A 23,939-nucleotide genomic window follows, 5' to 3' on the forward strand; every position below is an offset into this window, starting at 1 on the left:
TGCAGAATACGCACTATTTGGTTCAAAATGTATAGCTAAGACTGTGGTGAGCAGCATAAAATAAACAGAAGGAAACCCATATACTCTTTATATTTTATTGTAAGGTGAAAATCTCTTCCTCAATCATTTGACAAAGGGGTTCAGGAGACTAGATCCCTCTGCATTTCTTAAGTGACCATTAAGGTCCACTCAGAGGATGATAAAGTAGCCATTCAGAGCCACTGAATGATGTAGCACACACAGAGCAATGACTTGAGGCTGCTCATGGAGGATATATTTAAGTCAATTGTCAAAGGAACAGGATCCCAAAGGCCTGGGATATTTCCTGTGACAGGAATGTCTTATTTCCAACTTGATTCTAAGTATATTAGAGACAAATAAAAATCCAAATGAATACTGTATCTATGGACACTAATAAACAAAGCCACATGGAAAGTCTGAGACAGAATTACGAAGAATCTCAAAGAGCACCAGAGCCACTCACCCCAGAGCATGACAGTCCCTCCCCACCCCCAAAGACCTTGCCAGGTGGTCTACAGGCCCATGCTTCTCAGAGTCCTTGCTATCTTCTGAAGCAAGTATATTCTGCTCTGGGACTTAGTCCCTCCTGTTCCTAAGACATTTGCTTTGGTTTCTTCTCATTGCAAAACAGGACCACTTCCTTTTTTTGTGGGGTATTCAAGTTTCAGAAGACAATTATGGGACCTCGGTTTATTCATTTTCTCCCCCCAGGTTATCATTAGCCATTTCTCAGCCCCCCTTGCTGGACTAAGAGAGTGGGACTTTTGGCTGCAAGACTTAAGCATAAGTGGGTGATGTGAGCTGCACCCACAGAGCAGAACAGCACAAGCACCACACAACAGACTGGTGTCAGCACTGTTCCCCTTGCAACAGGCTTCTGTGTTGTACTTTTAGTGAGTTGGACTTTTATTGGTGAGATTATATTACATGGCATATTTGAGTGGCAACAGCTGATCTGAGAGCTCTACTTCTTAACATGTTCCTTCTTTAGCAGTTTTTCAGCATCAGGAAGGAATAAGATCTTGAGGAACACAGTTATGAATGTCATGGACACCACCCCTGGAGAGGCAGTGTGAGACAGGGGAAAGAGAGTCTATAATGAGGCAAACATGAACTTAAATCCTGCCTTTAATGCTTAATTGCTGTTTAGATTTTGGACAAATGCTTGTTTCCACACCTATATATTTGGGTAATCCCTATATCTCAGGAGTGCTTCAGAGAAACAATGAGAAAACACACTATCAGCACTCAACACACAGTAGGACTATTTTTCTTTTTAATAGAATCCACTTTTTTATTTGAGCTATCTTTAAAATATTAATATTCTTTTTTAAAAATATTTTTTCAGTTATATATGGACACAACATCTTTATTTATTTTTACGTCGTGCTGAGGATGAACCCAGTGCCTCATGGTGTGAGGCAAGCACTCTACCACTGAGCTACAGCCCTAGTCCCTAAAATATTAATATTCTTAAAATATTTGGGATGATTTGATCTTCTGCAATCTGCTTAAGTTTCAAACCTCATAGGATATCCATGGTTCTAAAATATTTTCTAATTCGTATTCCATCCAAACTGATTTAGATACGTTAGGTAATTTTACTAACTGGTGCCACTGATTTACTGATAAAGTACATGAATATAATTGCTCAGCAAGCTTATACTGAATTCTAATTTATGAATAATACATTTTAATCCATGAAAGAGTTATCATGGAGGCATACTTGGCATCCATATACTTAAAACAGTTCAGAAAATGACAATTACAACTCAATGCAAGAAAAGACTCCAGGAATAAAACAATAAGTAAATGTAATTTCACTTTGTGCTTTAGCTTTTCGTTTTTTCTCTTAGTTTTTATTATGGCTTACTTGATGACTCATAAGTTAATTTTTTAACATTTTATTTATTTATTTATTTTATGTGGTGTTGAGGATTGAACCCGGTGCCTCACACGTGTTAGGCAAGCGCTCTACCGCTGAGCCCCAGCCTCAGCCCAAAGTTTTTACATTTATAAATGAGGATTTCCCTCACCTCTTGGAAAAGAATTCAAGTCTTGTTTCCTTTCCATGGCAGAGCATGAATATCCACTTCCATCTGGAGAACCCTGACTCTAGTCCCATCCTTTCCCTTGCTTTCTCACCCTAAATCTTTTTACCAAGTTTGGCCATTTCTGTCTCTGCTGCTAACAGAATAGTCTCTCATAAAACCTTGCAACAGTAATCAACGTTGTGAATTCTCTCTGTTCAGCATAAAATAATCATAGAAGACAATGATAGAAGAGTCAGGACTGCTATTTTAGAACACTTAATAGATAAAGCAAAGGAGGGCAGAAAGGTAAACCAGGAATGCACAGGTGGTTGGTAACAGAGGTGGCCTGCTCAGTCAGTATAGGCTTATTAGTCACCGTGCTTCCTAAAGTATTTTCCCAAGGACTTTATTTCCGGGTTGTTAATAGCTGGTGGGGAGTAGAGAGTTTCCCAAATAACATTCAAAATCACTGAGTCATGCTGGGCGTGGTGGCTGAAATCCCAGCGGCTCAGGGAGCTGAGTCAGGAGGATCACGAGTTCAAGTCTTAGCAACTTAGCAAGGCCATAAGCAACTCAGAGAGACCCTGTCTAAATAAAATACAAAAAGGGGTGGGGATGTGACTCAGTGGTAGAGTGCCCCTGAGTTCAATCCCCAGTACCAAAAAAAAAAAAAAAAGGTCAGGTTTCATTGCTGTAGGATTTCTCAGGATCTTGACTACTTAGTTTGTGTGAATCCAGAGGGAACCGTATTTTCCAAACACTTTAAATCATTAAATTCTTGTTTGAAGTTTTAATCATTTTGTGGGTAAAGTGTTTCATAAAATACACTTTGGGAAATGTAAAAGCTAATATATGAAAGAAAAATAATGGCTTTTAGGTTTGGTATATTTTCATCTGTTTGCTTAATTAGGTGTCAACAGACAAAGCCTGAAGCTTGAACTTTGAGTATCAGTTCAACAATGTACCAAAAAATCAAGTTCACAGCTTGTCATGTCTAACAAGGACTTTAAATAATAGGATAGGTATATGTTGGGTTCTACTTGGTCTATAAAACCAGGAGAATTCAGATGCATTTGACAAGTAGGTCACACAGACTGTTACATCAATGGAATTTAGCTGCTTCAAAATTAGCCCCCTAGAACAGGGATGCTGGCAAAAAAAAAAAAAAAAAGAAGCAATAGGCCCCATCAGTAACCAAACAAGGCTTACACAGGAAGACAGGTCAAGATGCTTGAGTTGGAAGACGTGAAAGCAGAAAAGCATGTCAGTCAGAGGACTACCAGCAAATCTGAGAGCTGTTTATTCCCTGAAGCCCCACAAGTAGGGTCCACGGAGGAGACTTCCTGCAAGTGTGAATGCACACAAGCTCCTTAGGCTGCCTGTGGTACTCACAGTCCAACAGCCCAGGGGATGAGGATGTTGATGACCTTTCTTGCAGCACTAACTTTGACCTCCTTGAGGTACATGGTGACTCTGCAGCCAGCTGATTTCACAGAGCCCCCAAAGACAGAACAGCTGGCTGGGGGTCCATTACAGACCTTCAGAGACGTGGAGATTATATGGGTGATCAGGTGACCAGATGAATGGAGCCACTCTACACAGAACCTCTGCCCTGACAAGGGAGCAGCTTCTGCCACCTGGATAAAATCCAAGGTCTTTCCCTGCAGTAGGGAGGCATCGACTTTTCATTTAAAACAGACAGTGCATATTATTAAAAAGTAATGATGTTTTAAAAGAATTTCCTCCCCATAAACCTAAAATGCTCTAGATGTAACTGTTTCTTTAAATATTAAAAAATGCCCAAGGGGCATTTAAAAAGCTCTTAAGGGGTGGGCCAGGCAACCCTTCACATTTACAGACAGACTGTATAATAGCAAAATAATTACAGACAGAAAAAATAATTTTTATCCTCTAAAACACTGAGACATTCTAGTGGTGAATAAGATAGGGTCTGAGGGAGGAATCTGTTAAAAACATGAAATGGGTTACTTTAAAAATGTAATATATTTTCTCTTTAAGAAAAGTTTAAAATGTATGAAAATTTAAAGAAAAAAGATGATAAGTACTTATAATTTCAGCCTCCATCATGAAAACACTTCTAGAATTTTTAGTGTACCTATGTATGCCAGGCATATATCAATTTTTTTCCTTGAAAAATGGGGCCATACCTATACAATGTTTTGTAACATTTCATTTTTATGCAATGACACACTGTGGGGCATCTTTTCCATGTCTATAAAAATTAACCATGGCTACCTCCTGTAAGGTCAGAGAAACACCCTTATAAGTAAGGAGCATGTAAATTGGGGTCAGGCAAGTTGGGATTCAAGTCTCAGGCTGGCTACTTTATAATCACAAGATCCTCCTTTAGCTTCTCCAAGCCTCTGGTCTCTCATCTCTGCAACAGAGATTTAAATATTTTATTGCTCAGCAGTTTTCCATTATATTATGGGATGTAACATGGTTTGTTTAACAGTTTGTTTGTTGACGGACACTGAGTTGTTTCCAGTCTTTGGCTTACACAAATAAACCTGCTCTGAACATTTGAGTATAGGTTTTTACATGGACATAAATTTTAATTTCTCTAGGATAAACACCCAGGAATGTGAATGTTGGGTTGTATGGTGAGTATGTTTGGTTTTACATAACACAACCAAACTACTTTCCAGAGCACTGCACCATTTAACATTTAATACAGCCACCAGCAATATATAAGAGATTCTGTTCCTGTGGATCTCACCAGTATTTGATTTGGTACGCCATTAAAAAAAATTAGCTGTTCTAATAGGTGTGTAGTGTTATCTCATCAATGACTTTAATTTGCATTTCCCTAATAGCTAAAGATGTTGAACACCCATTTCTAACTTTTGATTCAAAGAAACAATGCTATAGTGGATAGTCTTACTTGGATAAATTTTAAGTTAATTGCTACAAATAGACTCTTCAAAGTGAAACTGCTTGATAGGCATATTTTAAAAAATGCTTGAAACATAATATCATATTTTTCTCCAGAAAAGTAAACTGCCCAGCTTTTAGAATGTCATCCCTTAGTATCACATTCTCCTGTATACTTTACAGCATCTCTTGATGACTTATGATACCTAATAAATGTAAATGCTGGGAAAATAGTTTTATATTGCATTGTTTAGGGAATAATGACAAAAAAGTCTGTAGCTGTGATTTTTTTTAGAGAAATATTTTCAATTTGCAGTTTGTTGGATCTAGGGCTTCTGTCAACTGTATAGCAAACAATCTCCCTGTCTCTTCTAAGAGGTTAAAAAGGAAACTTTCGAATGCACCTCCACTATCAAGGAAATGAATACAAATTAGTTTGCTCACGTTCTTAATAGAGCAGAAAATGAACCAACTATGACACGCTCTCCAAGGACATTCCAGTTTCAGGCTTGTGTCGAACACATTCATCAAACACACTAAAAAGAAGGAAAGCTCACTTACCTTTATGGGCAACATGACACAGATCTTCCTGCATTTTAGAAAACTCTGATGAGGTTTCAGAACCATCAGAATAATTTTTATCTTCTCCAAAATCTAGTGTTGACAGATTAGGATTGGAGGAGTGTAGTCTTACAGGGCCAGAAAAAGGTTTAGGGACCTAAAGTGACACCAAAGGGAGAGATTTCTGTTCAGATGCAGACTGTTCAGAACATGTACTTGATTCTAAGATTGGAACCTATTAAGGAAAGAACATTTTATAGGGAAGTTTTCCTACTTACTGAGTGTTAACTTGGAAGAAAAACAAATAAAAACTCAGGAGAAAACTTTCCACAGCAACTTGATTCTTATGAAATAAAAATGGGTGAAAAAAATCACATACTCATTTGGAGATGATAGAAGTATTAAAGCTATGGATTGAAAATGACAGCTAAACCTGCCAGGCTTTCATTTATACTCAGTTCCTTCCTCCCTTCTGCCATCATCACCAAGCAACTAGATGCTAATAATGAATAGGTTTTAAAATGCTCTTCTTTATTTGCGCTGGGGCTTCTACAAAACATACTAGCTTCTCACATGAGTGCATGGAACATTCTTTACTTTGAAAATATTTAAGTTCAACATATAAAGTGCTTTGATCCAAAGAGTATATACAAGAGTACATCAGATCCAAAAGCTTAAGATTTGTTTTTATTCTAACAGTGTTGCCGTTTAATATGTAATATGTAATGCTATTTAATATGTAATATGCAAATCTCGGCCTGTGATTTAGCTGTGCATTGGAAAAGACAGCTCCTAGAATGACACAATGAATTTTTGGTGGGGAACTGAAAGTCTGGAGAAAAATAGCAAGAGAGAGCTCCCACAATGTCTTGGGCCCAGAAACTGAGGCCTGTGGGTTCAGAGGGATGATAAATCCACTGAGCTTCAGCAGGAGAGGTGAGTCAAAGCACGGAGTCACAGCAGCCACAAAAACAGGACACACCCAAGCAAGAAGAGGGCAGACAGGCTAAACATTACAGGGGAAAAACCAAAAGTCCTAGAAATGGTGGCAGTCCCTCCAACTCCATGCCATTTTCCCTTAGAAAACACTCTCTCCCCTGCCCAATACCCATTACAAGCTTAAACTACTATTTAGAGGGTCTAAGCGATGAGCTCATGTCTCTACGTGCAGTATCGGAGAGAACAACTCCAGAGCATTCACTTGTCTGTTCTATTTAAGTCCAAGTAGCCCCAGCACATAGCATGCAGATCCAGCAGGAAAGCAGCTTGCTGGTGGAAGTAACGGTTACCTGCAGCGTTCCTTTAGCATCTTTGCCAATAGCTCTGGACCGCCACCTCCTGTGTGATCTTTTTTCCTTTTTGGGACTTTCAAAAACTCCACCCTTTGTTTCAAAACAGGAAAGAGAGGACAGACAGTAAGGTCCACCAAACCAATAGGGATAAATGCCCAGCAAAGTGACCACTTCCATCCCCTTGAGTTTGGCTCAAGCAACTGGCCAGACAACACCCATTGTTAGTCAAAGGCTGGGGAGGAGAAAGGAAGGCAGAAGCCAGAAGGCGAACAGAGGAGGGCTTGAGCTAACCTGGATGGCATTGATGGCAGGAGCCGAGTACGTCCGATGCAAGACGTCCATACTTTGTAGCAGCTGGCTCATTTCCACCAGGTAAGCATGGCAGTGTGCCAGGTCTGTGAGGGAAGAAAAGGGGAATGCTCACAATTTTCTACCAGCAAAAGGGATCACTGTGCTGGCACCAGAGATTGTTCTTTTTGTATATTAGAGTTTCTATCTGTACAGGTAGGAAACTTTAGTTCCTTTGTTACAAGAAAGGTTGTAGACTTTAGTGGAAAATCAGGCTGCCTTAGTTTGAATCCACTTAATGAACTGTGATTCTTGGGCAAATGACTTAATGCTCTGGGACTCAGTTTCCTCATCTAGAGGCTGGGAATCAGTACACACTTAGCTGACAGAGTTATTTAACTGAGCTGATACATGCAGAGTACTCAGATGGCCTATAGTATGAACAAAATAAATCAGCCAGCAGCATTATTATTTTTTTAAATTTTTTTTAGTTGTTAATGGACCTTTACTTTATTTATATGCAGTGCTGAGAATTGAATTCAGTGCCTCACACATTCGAGGCAAGTGCTCTACCACTGAGCTACAACCCCAGCCAAGCATTATTTTTTTAATATTTATTTTTCAGTTGTAGTTGGACACAATGCCTTGATTTATCCTTTTATAACTTTATTTTATTTTGTTTATTTTTAAATTTTTTTTAGTTGTAGATGAACACAAAATCTTTACACTTTTATTTGTTTATTTTTATATGGTTCCAGGGATCAAACCCAGTGTCTCATGTGTGCTAGGCAAGCGTTCCACCACTGAGCCACAACCCCAGTCCTAATACCTTTATTTTATTTATTTTTATGTGGGGCTGAGGATCGAACCCAGGGCCTCACATGTGCTAGGCAAGCGCTCTACGGCTGAGCCATATAACCTAGCCCAGCATAATAATCCTGCAATAACAGGATACTGCTTCCCACTTGTAAAGACCCAATACACATTAAATGGATGTGTTGATCATGGACCTGAATGAGGATAACGAACAGCTTCTGCAGTTGGACCTGACATGATAGAAGAGTACTCTCAGACCTGATCAGTAACTTAAAAGAGCCCACAACTGGCTGTTTACTAGATGCTTATGGATATTTTTGCTAAGGGAATTAAGGCCCAAAGGAATTAGGTAGTGACTTTTAAATTTTGGTGTCATCAGAAACAACTGGAAACTTGTTAAGACACCTATTGCTGAGTTCCACCAGTTTCTGATTTAGATCATCTGGGATGGACCTGAGAATCTGCACTTCTAATAAGTTTCCCTGCCAGGCCAATGCTGCTGGTGCAGAAGCAACATTTTAGGGACCACTTCACCAAGCTATCACTCAGGGAAGTTCACGAATGGTGTTTATTGGAAGGGTAAAGCCTCCAGCATCCATGGCTTAGTAGAAATAATATCTACATTCAACAAGATGGAAACCAATTTTCAAGGATAGCACCTAACATCTTTCTAAATTATGGAGACTTTTTTTTTTTTTCTTGTTTGGGATTGAACCCAGGGGCACTTTACCACTGAGCTATATCCCCAGCCCTGGGATCCTCCTCTGTCAGCCTGAGCAGTTGCTGGAATTGTAGGTGTGCACCACCATGCCCAACTGGAAACATTTTTTTAATTGCATATGTACAAGTCCCACCCTTAGACAATTAAATCAGAACCTTCCCCGTCCCACTGGTGATCATTCTTTTTTTTTTTTTGGATGAGTCTCAGCTAATTAAACTTAAGAACACTGAGATTCATTGTGGTAGGAAGGCTCAATGTTGGCTCCCTATCAAAATCACCTGAGGATCTTTGGAAAATCAGTGCCACCAGGGACCCACCCCAGACTAATTTAAAGAACATTTTTTGGAAGAGAGACCCAGGCATGGGTATTCTTGCATTTTAAAACTCTTTTGATGATTCTAATGTGCAGCCAAGGGAGTCAACACCTACATTGTGGGACTCTCTATTTGGTCACCCATTCACCTCTGGAACACTAATTCTTAATCATGAAGGTGCATCAGAACCATTTTTGGCACTTATAAAAAGAGAGAGCAGTTCAAAGCCCTGGAGACCCGGATTCATGGGCCCAGGTGGAAGTTAAGTATCTGTACTCAAAAGACTAGAAAAGCAAACCTGTCTCATGGACACACAGACAAGGATGAAAAGGTCTGAAAGGAAAGTGTCTTTTGTTGGCAATGAGTGCAACCTTAATTAGCAGAATATAGGTTATTAGCAAATGAGACAGAATATTAGCAAATGAAACTAGAGAAGGGAAGGTCACAAATTCATCTGAGGGTAAACAAACCAGCATCAGTTCAGAGCCATGACAGAAAGAAGCCAAGGTTTCTGGTCACTTACCTTTTGAGCATTTTTCCATATCCTCTGAAGACTGTAGCCATAAAGGAACTCGTGTCTCTCCACCACAAGAAAATGATAAATTGCTTCCAGTTTGAAATGAATTCTGCTTTGATATACTGCTACGCTGTTCCACAGATGACAAGAGCACATTATAAATGAATACAGAGCCCAGTAGGGACACTTTAGGGTAAAGGATAATAGAGTGGGTTAGTTTCTAATAGACACCATCTGCCTATAATGGGAAGAAGCTTCTAGCAAAATATCACACAGGAGGCCCTTATATCTTTGGCTGTCACCCCACCTTGGCCATACTATGCTATAAGACCTCAGCTGATGGTCCTTATTTTTTTTTTCCTGTCAAATGGTAATACCAAAGTAATTATATAAATGTTTGAAAATATTCTGCAATCCTAAATGACTGTACATGTATGTACTGCATTTTACAACCAGGTAAGAAAATCAAGGTCAAACTGGTCAAAAGACTGCTACAGAGATCTGAGATATTGAGCTGTTCCTTATATACTCTCACACCATTAACAGATGCTCATCTCATCTGGATTCTGACTCACTGGACAAAGAGAATAATTAAGTACCAGCCCAACTTCCCTGTTCCTGCCCTCCAACCCTTCCTGAGACCTAGTTCTTGAGATGGTCCTCCCTCTTCAAAGTTCATTATTCCCCTTTCATGTTCATTATTGGCAAAACACTTATTACCTTCCTATTAGAAATGGAGTCAAATGTCCCAGGTGCAGAATCTGTGACAGTCGACCCTGGGAAAAAGTGATTAACTTCATGTGGAAACATGGCGATTTCATTCTGGCGATACATTCTATGGTGACGAAGTTTGGATACCCACTCATCAAAGACTTCTTCTGACTTCACCTAAAATAAGTTCAATTGAAAGGAAGAAACCAGATAGTCCCTTGCTAAAAGGAAAAAATATTCATCAAATTGAGGTCAGTATTCACATGCTCTTTATAATGGGGCACATGTAGAAATAGCCTCTACTGACTACATTTCTTGTGCTCCATGGGAAGAAGTTTGAGGAGAAAATAGTAACACTTGTCCTCATAAAGAATATATTTAGGTTTTGTTTGAGAGTGTCCAATTGTTGTTACATACATTCAAGTATATGTATATATATTTTTATATAAATATATATTTCAATGACATATGTGTATATACATATATTTCACACACACGCACACACACACACACACACACACACACACACACACGATATTGAACCCAGGGGTTCTCTACCATGGAGCTATAGCCCTGTCCCTTTCATTTTTTATTTTGAGACAGGGTCTCACTAAGTTGTCCAGTCTGGACTCAAACTTTCAATCCTCCTGCCTTAGCCTCCCAAGTCACTGGGATTACAGAAGTGTGCCACTGCACCAGATTTGTTATGCTATTTTAAAGAAACCAAAACAGTACTAGTTATAATTAAACAACAAATAAACTGAAATTTATATTTGTCTCTTATAGCATTTCTGATTCTTTAGTCCCAGCTTTTCCTATCCCCTCTGAATATTATTGGCACCATATTTCTTTCTAAACTCTTATAATTCAAACTTTTCAGATTAATCCTCTCTGAACTGGAATAAATTAGTAAATTCTTTCTAAAATATTTAACCTTGTTCTTCTACTCTGACAAAGGGGATATTGCTGAAAAGTTATGTTAATGAATGTGAAAATTACTTAAAAGAATGTTTTTCCCACTCTCAGATACTAAGAAGAGTATCTGAAAAAGTGTTATGAAGCATAATCATCATTTATTGCGTACTCATTTAGTCATTCTCTTCACAGATGAGTGACTATCAATTTATAATACCTGGGAAGAATGTAATTCATAATTTGTATTAGAAAATATTTCAAATGTTCATAAAAATGCTAGAAAGAATAGAGAAAGCACCCATGTACCATTGATATTTCTTAAAAGTCAATATTTGTGTGTGAGAGAGTATATTAATATTTTCAAGGTGAAAAATGATAAACACCTGCATATTAGGGCATAAATACTCATGAAGCTGCAAATTCAAATAACCCAAAAGAATGTCTCGTTGGTTAACTTCCAAGATAAAAAATTCAGTCAATCCTGTGAAAATCTTTCCCAATGCTACAGCTGAGAACAGGGTGTGCAAATAAACATTGGAGGCATCATCCATCGAGAAACTGTCAGGTTGGCTTCTGTATGGATGAGGAGCAGCACCTACAGGACCCAAGGCTCCCATGTGTCGTTTACAGAAAGAAACAACACAGACAGACATCAGCTTGGTGTCTCCTCTATCTTATGTTCCTGAAATGCACTTCATTTCCCAGATGTGGTTAAGAGAAATTTTGTGAGAATCTTTTGTCATACTTGCACTGATGTACTCTCAGAGGCCCTTAATGCCAAAGTGCTCATTGTGACTCATCTTTTATTGGTTAAACAAGGTAGAAGAAAAACAGCAGAGAAAGCACTATATTAAAAAAATGACCATGGTTCTGTTCCAGCCCCTCCAGTAATTCCAGGACTATGGAAGGACAGTTCTGTGACCTCTCTGTTGCCCAGACCCCTCGTCTATAAAATGAGAGGGTGGACTGGAAGACCTGACATTGAAGCCATGAACTAGAACCCTCAGGTAACTACACCTTAACACTCACAGCCTCAGCTAATATTCAGAAGAAATTAGATCCAAAAATAGATCCAAAAGTGAATCACGCAGAAATTTAATTTATCATGATATTAGTATTCAATGTATCTTAAGACATTTGAACTCTTTAAAAATTAGGAGTTAATTATTATTTTTATTCTATTAACTACAAAAGTATATAAACAAGAACCTAATATTTCCTGACAATGTCAAAACACAGTACAAAGAGTAACTAGAAGTACATGGAAAAATAACCTAAGCCGTTCTTTTAGAAACTGACCACGAAATGGGACTTGGAGTTGGGGTTAATATTTTTCCTATACTTTTCCCCCAAGATTCTAGGTTGTTCCCCCACTTCACACTAGTTATCTGCAAGCAGGAGTGATTTCATCCCCCGGAGAAGCTTGGCAATATTTGGAGACATCTTTGATTGTCACACTTAGAAGGGTACCGTCAGCATTCAGTGAGTTAAACAAGAGGCAAGCATGCTGCTAAACATCCTATGATGCCCAGGACAGTCCCACAATAAAGAATCATCCTGCTCACAGCGCCAACAGTGCTGAGGTTGAGAAACCCTGCTTTACAGTGAGCTAATGCAGAGATTCAGGTGAGGCTAAGGGACAGGGTGCACTTGATGGTCTTGCCCAGCCAATCAAACACATGCATGTGTTAGGCCCATGTTGCTCATCGTGCACATGCTGGAGGTGACAGGGACACATTAGGACCTGGAGCTCATGATCTTGCACTTTTATTTTCCTAAAGTTCAGCCCCAAATCCAAAGTAAGTTGGCCAAGTAAGAAAAGTCTTAGTATCTTCTCAATTTCTAATACTGTTTCCACCTAATAATAAAAAACAGTAACTAAACTTGTTGAGTTTACTGTGGGCCAGACTTTATGCCAGTTTTTAATATGTAGCCCTATAAGAGAAGCACTTTAGACTGTAACACTTTTTTTTTTTTTTTTTTTTTTTTTAGGTAAGAAAACAGACTTTCAGAGATTAAATAATTGACCAAAGTTCAACAGTTTGTAAGCAGCCATGTCAGGATCTAACTAGTTCTGGATCTCACGCTTCATGCTTTATCTTCCTATACCACTTGTAGGGGAGAGAAAAGAAGGTAAACAGATTTGAGACTCACACTTAAAGAGAAAAAACTTCTGATATTTCTCTATAGTATGAGAATTTTAATGGGATCCCTATAAAATCAGCTGAAATTGTAAGACAGGGCTCCACAGATTAAATATTGTATTTCAGGGAACATATTCTAACCTATGGTAAATGGTTATTTATTAAAGATGGTATATGTCAAGAGCTTTGTAATATTTTGAACAACTAATAATAAAATAAATAAATAAAGATGGTGCTGCAGGTGGAGAAGTGATATGAAAACATGAATTTTTTTTGTTGTTGTTGTTATCGATCACTGCACAATCACTAGAGAGGAGAAGTGGTATTTGAAGGATGAGATAAGAAGAATGCTAACCCTTCAAGCAATGTTCTACACAATGGAGAACGGTCACATCATAATATCAACAGGATCCATTAGGAACACTTTGGTGATGAATATCTACATGTTGGCTGAATATCCAAAAGTCATCACTGACTATATAGTGACTGACAATCCCTCCTCAGTATAAAGGGGCTCTGCACAACCTTGCTGGGGGCAGTGGCGAACACCTATGGTTCTAGCTACTTGGGAGGCTGAGGCAGGAGGATTACTTAAGTCCAGAAGTTCAAGGTAGCCTAGGCAACATGGCAAGACCCTGTATCAAAACAACAACAACAACAAAAACAAACCCCCAAAAGGGCTCTGCACATGGGAGAAAGCACCTGGGAAGCAGCCTCACCTTCAGATGGTAGATGTGCTCCTCTGTGTCAAGATCAATGCACTTGGATGACTTCTTTACAGACATGACCGAGAGCCCCACGTCAATACAGCCGTGCAGCTTTTCTCTTTCTATCTACAGACCATGAAAAGGGTCACTTGAGAATCACAGTGTTATAAGTAACAGTCACTTTCCCCACTCTCCCCACCCCTCCCCTCCCCTTCCGCTTCCACTAACACAGACACTACCACTGCTGGAGCACGTGTGTGAGCCAACACTGAGTTCGGCACTGTGCACACGCTGTCTTCTTCACTCTGTGAGGTAGGAGGCACTCTCCATGCTTCACAGAGGAGGAGACTGAGATGCAGAGAGGTTCAGTGACAAGTAGTTCACACAGCCGGTATGGGAGGAAACAAGGAACCAAATCCCATGGCTTGACTCCCAGGACAAGGAAAGAACCTGTTTGCTGCACTGGCTCCTGCTGAATTAATGTCTGGTGTCCACGTTCATTTATAAGGGACTCAAAAGGAAGAGGATGGACAGGAGGCTAAAGGAGGCTAGGAGGGGAGGAATGGCAGAGAGGAGGACCCTCCAGGGGCAGGCCTACTGGCCATTTAGAGCTCTTACAGGGTGACTGCCTAGTGTTACCTCCAAGAGAAACGTCTTGTTGGCCAGGGCCTTTTCTACCAAGACCCTCAGTCACTATAAAGAGTGGGAATGCCAATTGTATTAGTTGTAAGGATGTCCTTTCCCACTTGAAAACCTCTAAGACCAGAACAGACCCGTGGCGACATGGTGGGGGGGTCTTAGACGCATCCCTGACCTCCACTTGACAGGGGGACTGAGCCCACCTAGAACCCAGGGACAAGACAGCAGGGATCTGGCACTTCTGTTCCTCCTGGAGAAACTACTGCCCTCTGTGGCTTCCAGTTCAAGGCACTGTGACCCTCAACTGTACACATTCTCACTCCTGAGATGACGACGAATACCCCTGCAGAATACTTCAGCGGCATGCTGAACCAATGAGAAGACTTACATCCGTTTGGCTCTTGGCATATTTCAAGATTCCTTTGTCGAGGTAGAAAAATCTCTGGGGGAAGAAAGTACAATTCATTGAGATGTTCCACTGAAGCATCCCCGTCCGGTTCTCAAATTTCAACTTCAAATCAAATGTTTAAGTGCCCCAGAACTGGGTGCTCAGTGGGGTAGGGTGGGTACATGTAAAGGAGAGGCCAAGGCCCATGTCTTACCTTGTGCCAGCCTTTTAAGGGCCATTTCCTCTTTTTCAGCAAAAATCCTTTCTGAACAGGCGGCTCCTGGGTGTAATTCATCTCCCCCCTCAGTCCTTCCACCACTTCCCAGCTGTCCTGTTCCAACAAAAGAGTCCATGCTAAATATCTATCTTTAAAAAAATAATGACATAAAGAAGCATTTCATACAATCAGAAAATCCATCAAAGATGAGCCTGGCTGTGTTTGTTGGGAAAAAGAAATTCAAATTTAATTTCCATACAGTCCTTGGACTTTAAAGATTTAATGTTATCATTCAGTGGCATTGAATTTTATTTTTTTTAAAGTCCTCTTTTAGAAGGGAATGTTCCTTTTTCTTTTTGGGTTTGAACCTTGACAACCACAGCTAAAGGGAAAGATTTTACTGCAAGTTCTATTTTTGTTCACCTTGACATCAACACACAATTACTGTTCACTCACTAGACTCCGGTCTAAATGTTAACCAAAAGCTACAGGCATCAGGATGGGAAGGATGTGTGTGTGTGTGTGTGTGTGTGTGTGTGTGTGTGTGTGTGTTAGGGTTGGCTTAAGACATGGCCAAAAAGTATGAGACTGGATGCAAGTTAGTAAGCATGACAATTTGACTGAAATAATAATTTAGTTGACAATTAATTGTCTTCAAAATTGAGTATTTAAGTAATGAAAATCTTGAAGCATCAAACAGATGAATTGGCAACAGGTGTTTTCACCCTATTTTTCCAGAAATAATTTTTTTTCTCATTTTCAAAAACGTACCTTTTTTTTTTTTTGAGTAATTTGTAGTTTTGAAGAGATACAAACAGTTGTTGCCATTAATCTTCCATTATGGTTATTTAGATAATTTCAACTAATTGAAAACAAATTTTAATTTCTAAAACATTAAAAATTCTGAAAATTTATTCTAGAATTCATAAATCATTGCTAAGTTATAAGATAAACCAAAATTAGCAATAACACAGTTACTGAGAGTTACTTTTACAAGTATTATGCATGCTTTTTATTGGGATATAGTGTATATGAAATGTACGTATCTGAAGAGTTCAACTAGAATTTACACACACTTCCGTAACTACCATCCAGATCATCTATAAGTCTTTTCCTACCTGGCCAAGATTTCACATTGACTACCTTGCTCTGAGTCAAGCTCCAGCCTCCAGGCAGAGGCCAGAGGTGCCTGGAGAGAGACAGTAAACCTGGACCTGCACCAGGGAGCAAAGGTAGTTACATTCAGGTCCCAGGACACAAATGGTCTCACAGGGCGGGAATGGACATGGAGAGAAGTCCTCAGTGGCTCGATTCCACGTTGCCATCAAGCCCAATACTTTTTCTGTAACAAGAATTCTTTTCTACATTAGCAACTGAGCTATTTCTCTAAGGATCCTGACAGATCTATGCACCTCCTATCTGATTGCCTTTTACTGTGAATGGAGTTAAAGGTACATTCCAGAGGTGTGAAATCCACAGAGGTCTCCCACAATATGGAGCTATGAAAGGGATTTCTTTGATGGAAAAAAAGAAAAAAAAATTCAGCTTTCAATGTAGAGAATTTTTTTTTTCAGAAAGATAGCAACATTGAATGAGATTTCTTCATAGCAATTATTGCCAATTATTCAAAGTCACTTAATTACACCCAGACAATAATTGGAGACAGCATATCATTAAGTGATGGGAAGCCACACTTCTTATTACATAAAAACCACAAAAATTTATGCTCACATGTATTTTAGCCAGAAAGCCATTCCTCAAAATTAAAGTGTTTTGCTTGTCTAAATGTTAATGAATCATTAAGATTCCTAAGTTAAAAATGCTATCTCCTCCAGAGGTGGACAGTGACTCCATCAATGTGCTATCTTCCTTTCCAAAGGCTCGCCATTCATTTATGATAATATATAGGTTTATCATCCCTACAGGACAAAAGCTCCTTGACAGTAGACGTTTACTAATGATTTCCTCACGATTTCTAACCTGCTATCCTGTGAATAGCAGGTATCTGATGGCAAGTGAATAATCATGGTCCTGGAATAAGGTTGTCAATAGATTCACACTCTTGGAATGTTAGAATTTGGCATGAACTTGAAGTGTGCACATTATCTATGGGCCAAATGACTATTTACAAATTAGGTACAATGTACCCATATTTGTGAAAGAGGGGTGTGTGTAGTGTTGTTATTAAATGTAAATTGAAGGCTCCAAATCCTCTGTAAAGTACTCTAAGTGGATCAAGCCCTTTGGATTTGTCTGAAGACTGCTGAGCAGAAGGCAACCTGCTGAGTGCTAATACTAAGCAATCATGCACATCTGCTCAGTACCTCCCATTGGGCACAGAGCAAATGCCAAGGGGATTAGTTATCATTGCATACTTCACAAAAAGGTGGGGGAGATGGATAAAATCACACCTGTAGTTTAAAGGAAAACAAGAATTAAATTTCAAAATAATTTCAATGATTCACATAAGAACTAGATTGCCCTTGAATTCTTGAGACAGTACATTCCTCCCAGTGAGCCAACGAAGAGAGCAGGGAATTAGGGCAAATATGTTGGCCTTTAACATAAATAAGTCAAAAAAGGTTTGCTTCATTTTTTTTCCCTACAAAATGTCCTTTTTTCCCTCCTCATTTTATCTCCCACCTGGGCTCAGAACTTGAAACTGTTGCCAAGTTGGAAAAGCTAAGTTTGAAGTATTTAAGAAAGTGAAGGCTTCCCTTGGCTGGGAGAGAAAGTGCTGCAGCCAACTCCTTTCCTAGGCTCCACATCCAAATCCTCCCACCCCAGCTTGCTTGTGTGTCACCATTCTTGAATTGGTGGCTGACACCTGACAGCCAGTCCCCAACCTCCAGTGGTTCTCAGTGGGCTGGGGCTGCTCCCCTGAGCCTGTGGAATCCTGGAGTCACTTGTGTCTGTCACAGTGATGGGGAGATGTCTGGCACCTAATGGCTGTGAGCCAGGAGACAATGTAAGACATCCCAACGTGCCTCAGTCTCGCACAATGAAAACGTTGTCCCCCATCCACCTTTCCAAGTGTTCTTAGACATTTCTGTAAGTGAAAGTCTGCTTCAAATCACTTGGGCGTAGAAGTGGACTGTTTCACACATATACCAATGTATTTTTGCAGGGTTTTTATGCACTCTGAATTCTCAGGAATGCAAGTAAGTACTGAATAACTAAGGGAAGACAGTACATACTTTGTTTTTGTTTTTGTTTAACCTTACCAAGCTTCACCCACCATTTGTCTAAACCACATCACTGAAGGCCATGATATATATATATTATTAACATGCCTGTGTTGTCTGCATTCATGGTAACTATATTCTACATGAGGGAGTATCTGACCACTTCATTAAGTTTTCTGGTATGGACATGTCCAGGCTTTTACATATGGAAAAGTATATTTTAATATTAACCACATTCTTTGAATTTTCCTTTATATTACAGAAAATCATGATGTTGAGAGTTTAAAAAATGTGTGCAAATTCCATTTGAGGAGAGTAAAGGGGCCATTAAAATTCTCACAATAAGAGGACATTGGTTAAGGGGATGATGGGATTAAGAAAGGCTGATGAACTGGCACAGATTCTGTGTACTATTGTGGGAAAGAATACCAGGCCAGGACACAGTGTAAATGAAATCCCTTTGAAAATTGAAAGGATTTTAATATTTTCTTATAACTAAGTCCTATTGGTTCCATCTTCAAATTTTTCTTTAAAAAAATAAGTTACACATTAGTAGAGGAAGAGAAATACCAATAGAAGGAAATACTGTAAATACCCAGGACATGGTCTTTGATGATCTCTTTCACCACTGATCCTTTGGTGATGAATGAGGGCATGTGCACACACACTAAGCTAGGTATCTTCCATTTTCTCCTCTAAGCACCCTTCACTTCTCTGTTCTGCTGACTACATTAGTGGCCTTTCTTGTATCAGAGTTCCAGTTGATTTTGTTCAATAAGGAGCATTGGGGGTTTCAGAAGTTCAGCGCATGGTAGGCCGACTGCATAGCTCTGGTGCAAAGTGAGGCAGAACATCATGGCAGAATGGCATGGAAGAGGAAAGCTGAGCAGTTCATGATAGCCAGGAAGCACAGAGCAAAGTGTCTATTTCTGTCCCTTCTTCTGTATTCCCAGCCCCAACCCTGACCCAGGCTCTCAATTGATTTCATGGATTGATTTCCCACTTCTTCTAAAATCAACAACCCTTTATTTGCAGGCTCCATTGCTGCCTACCCTTTGTGCAATATGAAAATGAGTATGACATAGTGTTCATCTTTATTTTCACATCTGTAACTTGTTTACATTGTCTCAGCCTCTGAGAATCTTCTTGATCTTTTCCATCCAAGTAAATTCTTCAAGATTTTAGTTCTGTTTCTATCTCCTTCCATTAACTTTCTAAATTATCTAAACCACATTAGTCAGGTATTCCTGTAAATAATAGTTACTGCTGCCCATAACCAGATAATTTAGCATTTAATTAACTCGTGATTTTTTTTTCCATTTGTATCCCCAGTGCTTTGTCTTTTCTTTCTAAATTATCATAGGGACCATCTTTTCAATTTGCTTAGAATCTCAGAAAAGTCTTATATATGTAATAGGAACTTGGAGAATTCTCCTGGCTTATTACTTTTTCTTGTCTTCAACCAAGAAAATAGATTCAATTCTCAAACCAAGTAAATGGCACTAGGTAGTTAACTTACAAGTAAGTATTAAGCAGTATCTTCAATTCTGTATAGCATGTGATTTAAAACACAAAATAGTATCTCAAGAAATACTATCCAGGGGGGTTGCTTGAAAAAACTACATAAATAATAATAAGATAAAATTATTAGAGAAAACTTTCTAGCTCTATGAAAGCAAGAACTTTCTGTCTTCTTTACTTCCTAAAATACTGAATAGTAACTATTAATAAATATATTGAGAGAATTAATGAAGCAATTACAATGGCTAATGCTAAGTATTTATTATATGTCTGTATGTTAATGGCATGTTTAGATTATCATGCTTAATCCTTGCATAATCCTTCAAGGTTAGATTTATTACTATTCTTATTTTTTGAATGTGGAAACTAAGGAAAAGAATTAGATGATCTCTCCAATACAAGAAGTCTACCTAGTGGTATAGCCAGCCACCTGACTGCAGACTACAGTTTTAATTGTTCTGCTACATATTCTAGCATGCTGCATCTTTACTGTAGCTTGAATACATACATTCTAATGATAAACAAGGAGTGAATCCTAGGCAGTAGGGGGATAGTAGTGGGTTAATCCAGGAAGTGACTAAGACCCCCAAACCACTGATAGGAGTTAAGAAGCAGTGCCCTGTGGGGAGAGACAAATAAGGTCTGGGATCCTGCTCTCTGTCCTGTGGTCCTACCACCCAGGGGCAGGAAGCTAACCCATTGCAAAGACTGCCAAACCTCCCTCATGCACTCTTTAATATCTACAAAGCCTGCCCCATCCCTATCTCAGCCCAGTGAATTCTTATTTTGCCTCAATCCTCCTTCTCCCAGTAGAAATTCTCTCATTCCTGATGATGGTCAGTATTAACACAAACCTGCTTGCACTGTCTGCCTCCCTGAGAATGTGGGTCCCATGCATTATTCATTATAATCTGTCTTTATTCATTATAATCTTATTACCTGGAAAATATAGGCCCTCAATAAATATTTACTGAATGAATCTGAGGACGGGGGAAATAAAAAGTGTCCCACAGGGTGTCGTATTTCAATAAGGCATTAAATGAGCTGAATCTCAGGACAGAAAAAAAATTTAAAAAGAGATGCAGGTATCTCTTGCTAACAGGTGAGTGGCTCCTGCTGTCCTCCACAAACCCGGTGGCTAGGAGTAGGAGATGCACCTTGAGTTAAAAATCCTGAAACACTATGAAGGGTGGATGTGGGCCACCTTAGACATCAAGGCCTTGCTGACAGCCCAAGGCAGATGGGCCCATGTCCCATGATATGGGAGTCACACTGAAAGGGCATCATAAATATCAGATGGAGAGAGAAATATGACAGGGGGCTGGGGCTTTAGGGTTTTTGCTTGAGTTTAAGGAAGACAGTTTGGCCCTGTCATCTGGCATTAAATTCAGTCTGTTTTACTGAATGTCTAAAAAGTGCCAAAGATAGAAAACTGCTTTGCGGTTGGAAAGGCAGCTAAGCATTTATTCATACTCACGAGCTGGCCAAGTTCATTTCCATATTGCTGAGTGCACGAATTGAAAGCACTTCCCTCCAGCACAGCTGTTTGCACAGTGTGCAGCTCCTAGGCACCTTTCAAATGCTGAATTCTCAGTTGCTGCCTTTGCAGTGATGTCAGAAATAGAAAATGATTTAAAATTTCATTCTTCTGCAGCTGAAAATGTTGGGAGAGAAGTTTGTGGCTGCCTCTATCTGGCCTGACTAGAGAGTGGGTTGTTCCAATTGCTTGATCTGTTAGGTTTTTAAAAATCACAAGGCCATACTCAGTATTAAATCACATGGAGCCTAATTTAATCTGTTTTGATCAACTTCAAAGGAATTTGTGATCTTGTAAAGCCTATCAAGAAAGAATAAAAATCATAAATAGTCCCTTTTGTGATTATACTATGGACATATGGAAATACTTGTCGATAGATTATCAATTAATAGAACTCTGATGTCAGACCAAGTCTGTACTTAGATTTCAAACACTGAAAGATGGTGGTGTTGCCTATGAAATGCTTTTTTCTCAAGATGTTTTGACCACCAGCAGGCCTGATAGTATTAGCAATTGAAGAAGAAGAAGAAGAAAAAGAAGAAGAAGCAGAAGAAGAAGCAGAAGAAGCAGCAACAACAACTTCATGAAGGGGAGGGGTGGTGTATGAGATGAACTTCAGTGCTTCTCAAATTGCAATGTGCACCTGAATACCTGGACATCACATGCACATTTCCAATCAGAGGTGTGGGGAAGGGTGCTGAGGTTCTGCATCTGCTCCTGGATCCAAAGGCCACTGAAAGTAACCACATTCCAGAAGATCAGACTGTCTTGAAGAATTGGGATCTGACTTAGACTCCAACGATAAAACCAGGACTAATGGGTGGGAGATATAAGGTCCTGGATTCCAGCTCTGCGTAAGAGACAGACTATCTGATTACATTAGCTAATATGTCAAATAGCAGCATTAGCTTCAGTGTGGTAAGCTCAGGTGACAATCTCTGACTTTAGGATCTAAGTGAGAAGATTCAAGAAAAGAAGAGACTGAACAATGAAGAGCCTGCTCAGATTCTGAAGGCCATGCGGGAAAGAGCAGCCACCACGTGCCAGGAGTTACTGTCCTTCCTCTCCCTTGTGCACAGAGATGTGGTTCCCTATACACACACACCAGAGCTGGGGAAACAAATATCCAGACGACACAGGCCCCAAAGTGTGTCCAGTGTTCTTTCTTAATCAGTCACACCCCACAAACACTACTGCCTTAATTACTTATGTAATAGGAGAATATGCACTTGGTCTTTGGGGAAAATCTTGACAAAGCATAGGAACGAGGAGAAGAAAAGAAGTCATTGCCAGATATCATTGACATGGATAATGACAATGGGGGGAAAAACATGTGAGCTGCCAGGTCTCATGGAGTGCCATCCGAACTCCTTCCCATCTAGGGTTTCCAAATAAAAGAAAAAGGGCTTACTGCAACTGTTTTGATCATAGATGGTTTTATAATTAAAATAGTATTTATTTAAAAAAATTATCACGCATACAATGACTATTTCTACTCTGTTGATGACTCTCACTCAGCATTTATGACTGCAATTACATTGGTACATTTTTAGGTTTCTCAGATATATCTGGAGGTTATTTAATTGTTAAATATTCCCCTAATGGTATCCAGCCCTTTAAGGCTATCAATAGCCTCTTCTATGCACTTTCTCCATCACTGGGTCCTCTGAAGAGCAGTAGCTTCTACTAAAGATGGAGACATCCAACCCATGAATTCCACTCCATACCTGGTAGCCATATAGTCCACTAGCGTGGTGATGGGGTCTCTATAGTTGTGATTATGAGAGTGATGATAGTATTAAAAATAATGACTACTATTTATTAAACATTCTCTATGTGCCTCTGTGGTAATTATATAACCTGAGAGTATTATTATTCCCATTTTACAAATGAGAACACTGAAGTTCCAAAGTAGCTTGTACAAGATTACTAATTATTAAGTGGTAGAAACCATCTGTGGGCAGGGTCTAGACCACACAGAGAACCTCTCAGACAAACGTCCACTCTGGATAGATAGATCACCTAGAAGTACACGGACATGGTAGAGTCCCTCCAGGGGCATCTGCCCACCTCAGTCCCACCCAGCACAACTCTCTCCCCAGTGGAAGAAACCTGACTCTCAATAAGATGATGATGACAGGAAAATGCTGTCTACCACAGGACTCAAGTGTCTTTTCTGGATTGTTTTTTGCTTCAAGGCATACTATAATGATTGCCCCTGCCCCCCACCATAGAGTTATAGAATACTTGTTTTGAACCTCAGAGTTTGAAAGAGATATGTAACTCATCTATCCAGATTTCTTCATTTTAGAAATGATAAATCTAAGCAAAATGATTTGCTTTGGACCACAAAATTAGGTGAGGGGCTTCTGAGAGCCAGAATTCCAAGGCTTCTGATTCCAACTCAACACCCCTCCTGGATCCCTAAGACTGACTTCTTTCCACAGGGGCACCTACCTGTGCAGGAAAGTCTGGGCCAATGCACCACACCTGGGTGTGTGTCACATGAGGACAGGG

At 39.5% G+C, this 23,939-nt stretch overlaps 1 protein-coding gene across 1 annotated transcript in view; it reads right to left on the reverse strand.

The window, feature by feature from the left end:
- Osbpl3 (oxysterol binding protein like 3) overlaps positions 1 to 23,939 on the reverse strand; it is a 144,598-nt gene that overhangs the window by 50,974 nt on the left and 69,685 nt on the right. Inside the window, exons 3-10 of the mRNA XM_026400221.2 lie at positions 15,177 to 15,293; positions 14,963 to 15,016; positions 13,948 to 14,061; positions 10,179 to 10,346; positions 9,465 to 9,588; positions 7,094 to 7,197; positions 6,800 to 6,892; positions 5,511 to 5,667 (exon numbers count right to left, since the gene is read on the reverse strand). Coding sequence (XP_026256006.2) covers positions 5,511 to 5,667; positions 6,800 to 6,892; positions 7,094 to 7,197; positions 9,465 to 9,588; positions 10,179 to 10,346; positions 13,948 to 14,061; positions 14,963 to 15,016; positions 15,177 to 15,293 — 931 coding nt within the window. The remainder of the gene's footprint in view (positions 1 to 5,510; positions 5,668 to 6,799; positions 6,893 to 7,093; positions 7,198 to 9,464; positions 9,589 to 10,178; positions 10,347 to 13,947; positions 14,062 to 14,962; positions 15,017 to 15,176; positions 15,294 to 23,939) is intronic.

The sequence above is a fragment of the Urocitellus parryii genome, chromosome 3, assembly GCF_045843805.1.
Source record: "Urocitellus parryii isolate mUroPar1 chromosome 3, mUroPar1.hap1, whole genome shotgun sequence".
NCBI lineage: Eukaryota > Metazoa > Chordata > Mammalia > Rodentia > Sciuridae > Urocitellus > Urocitellus parryii.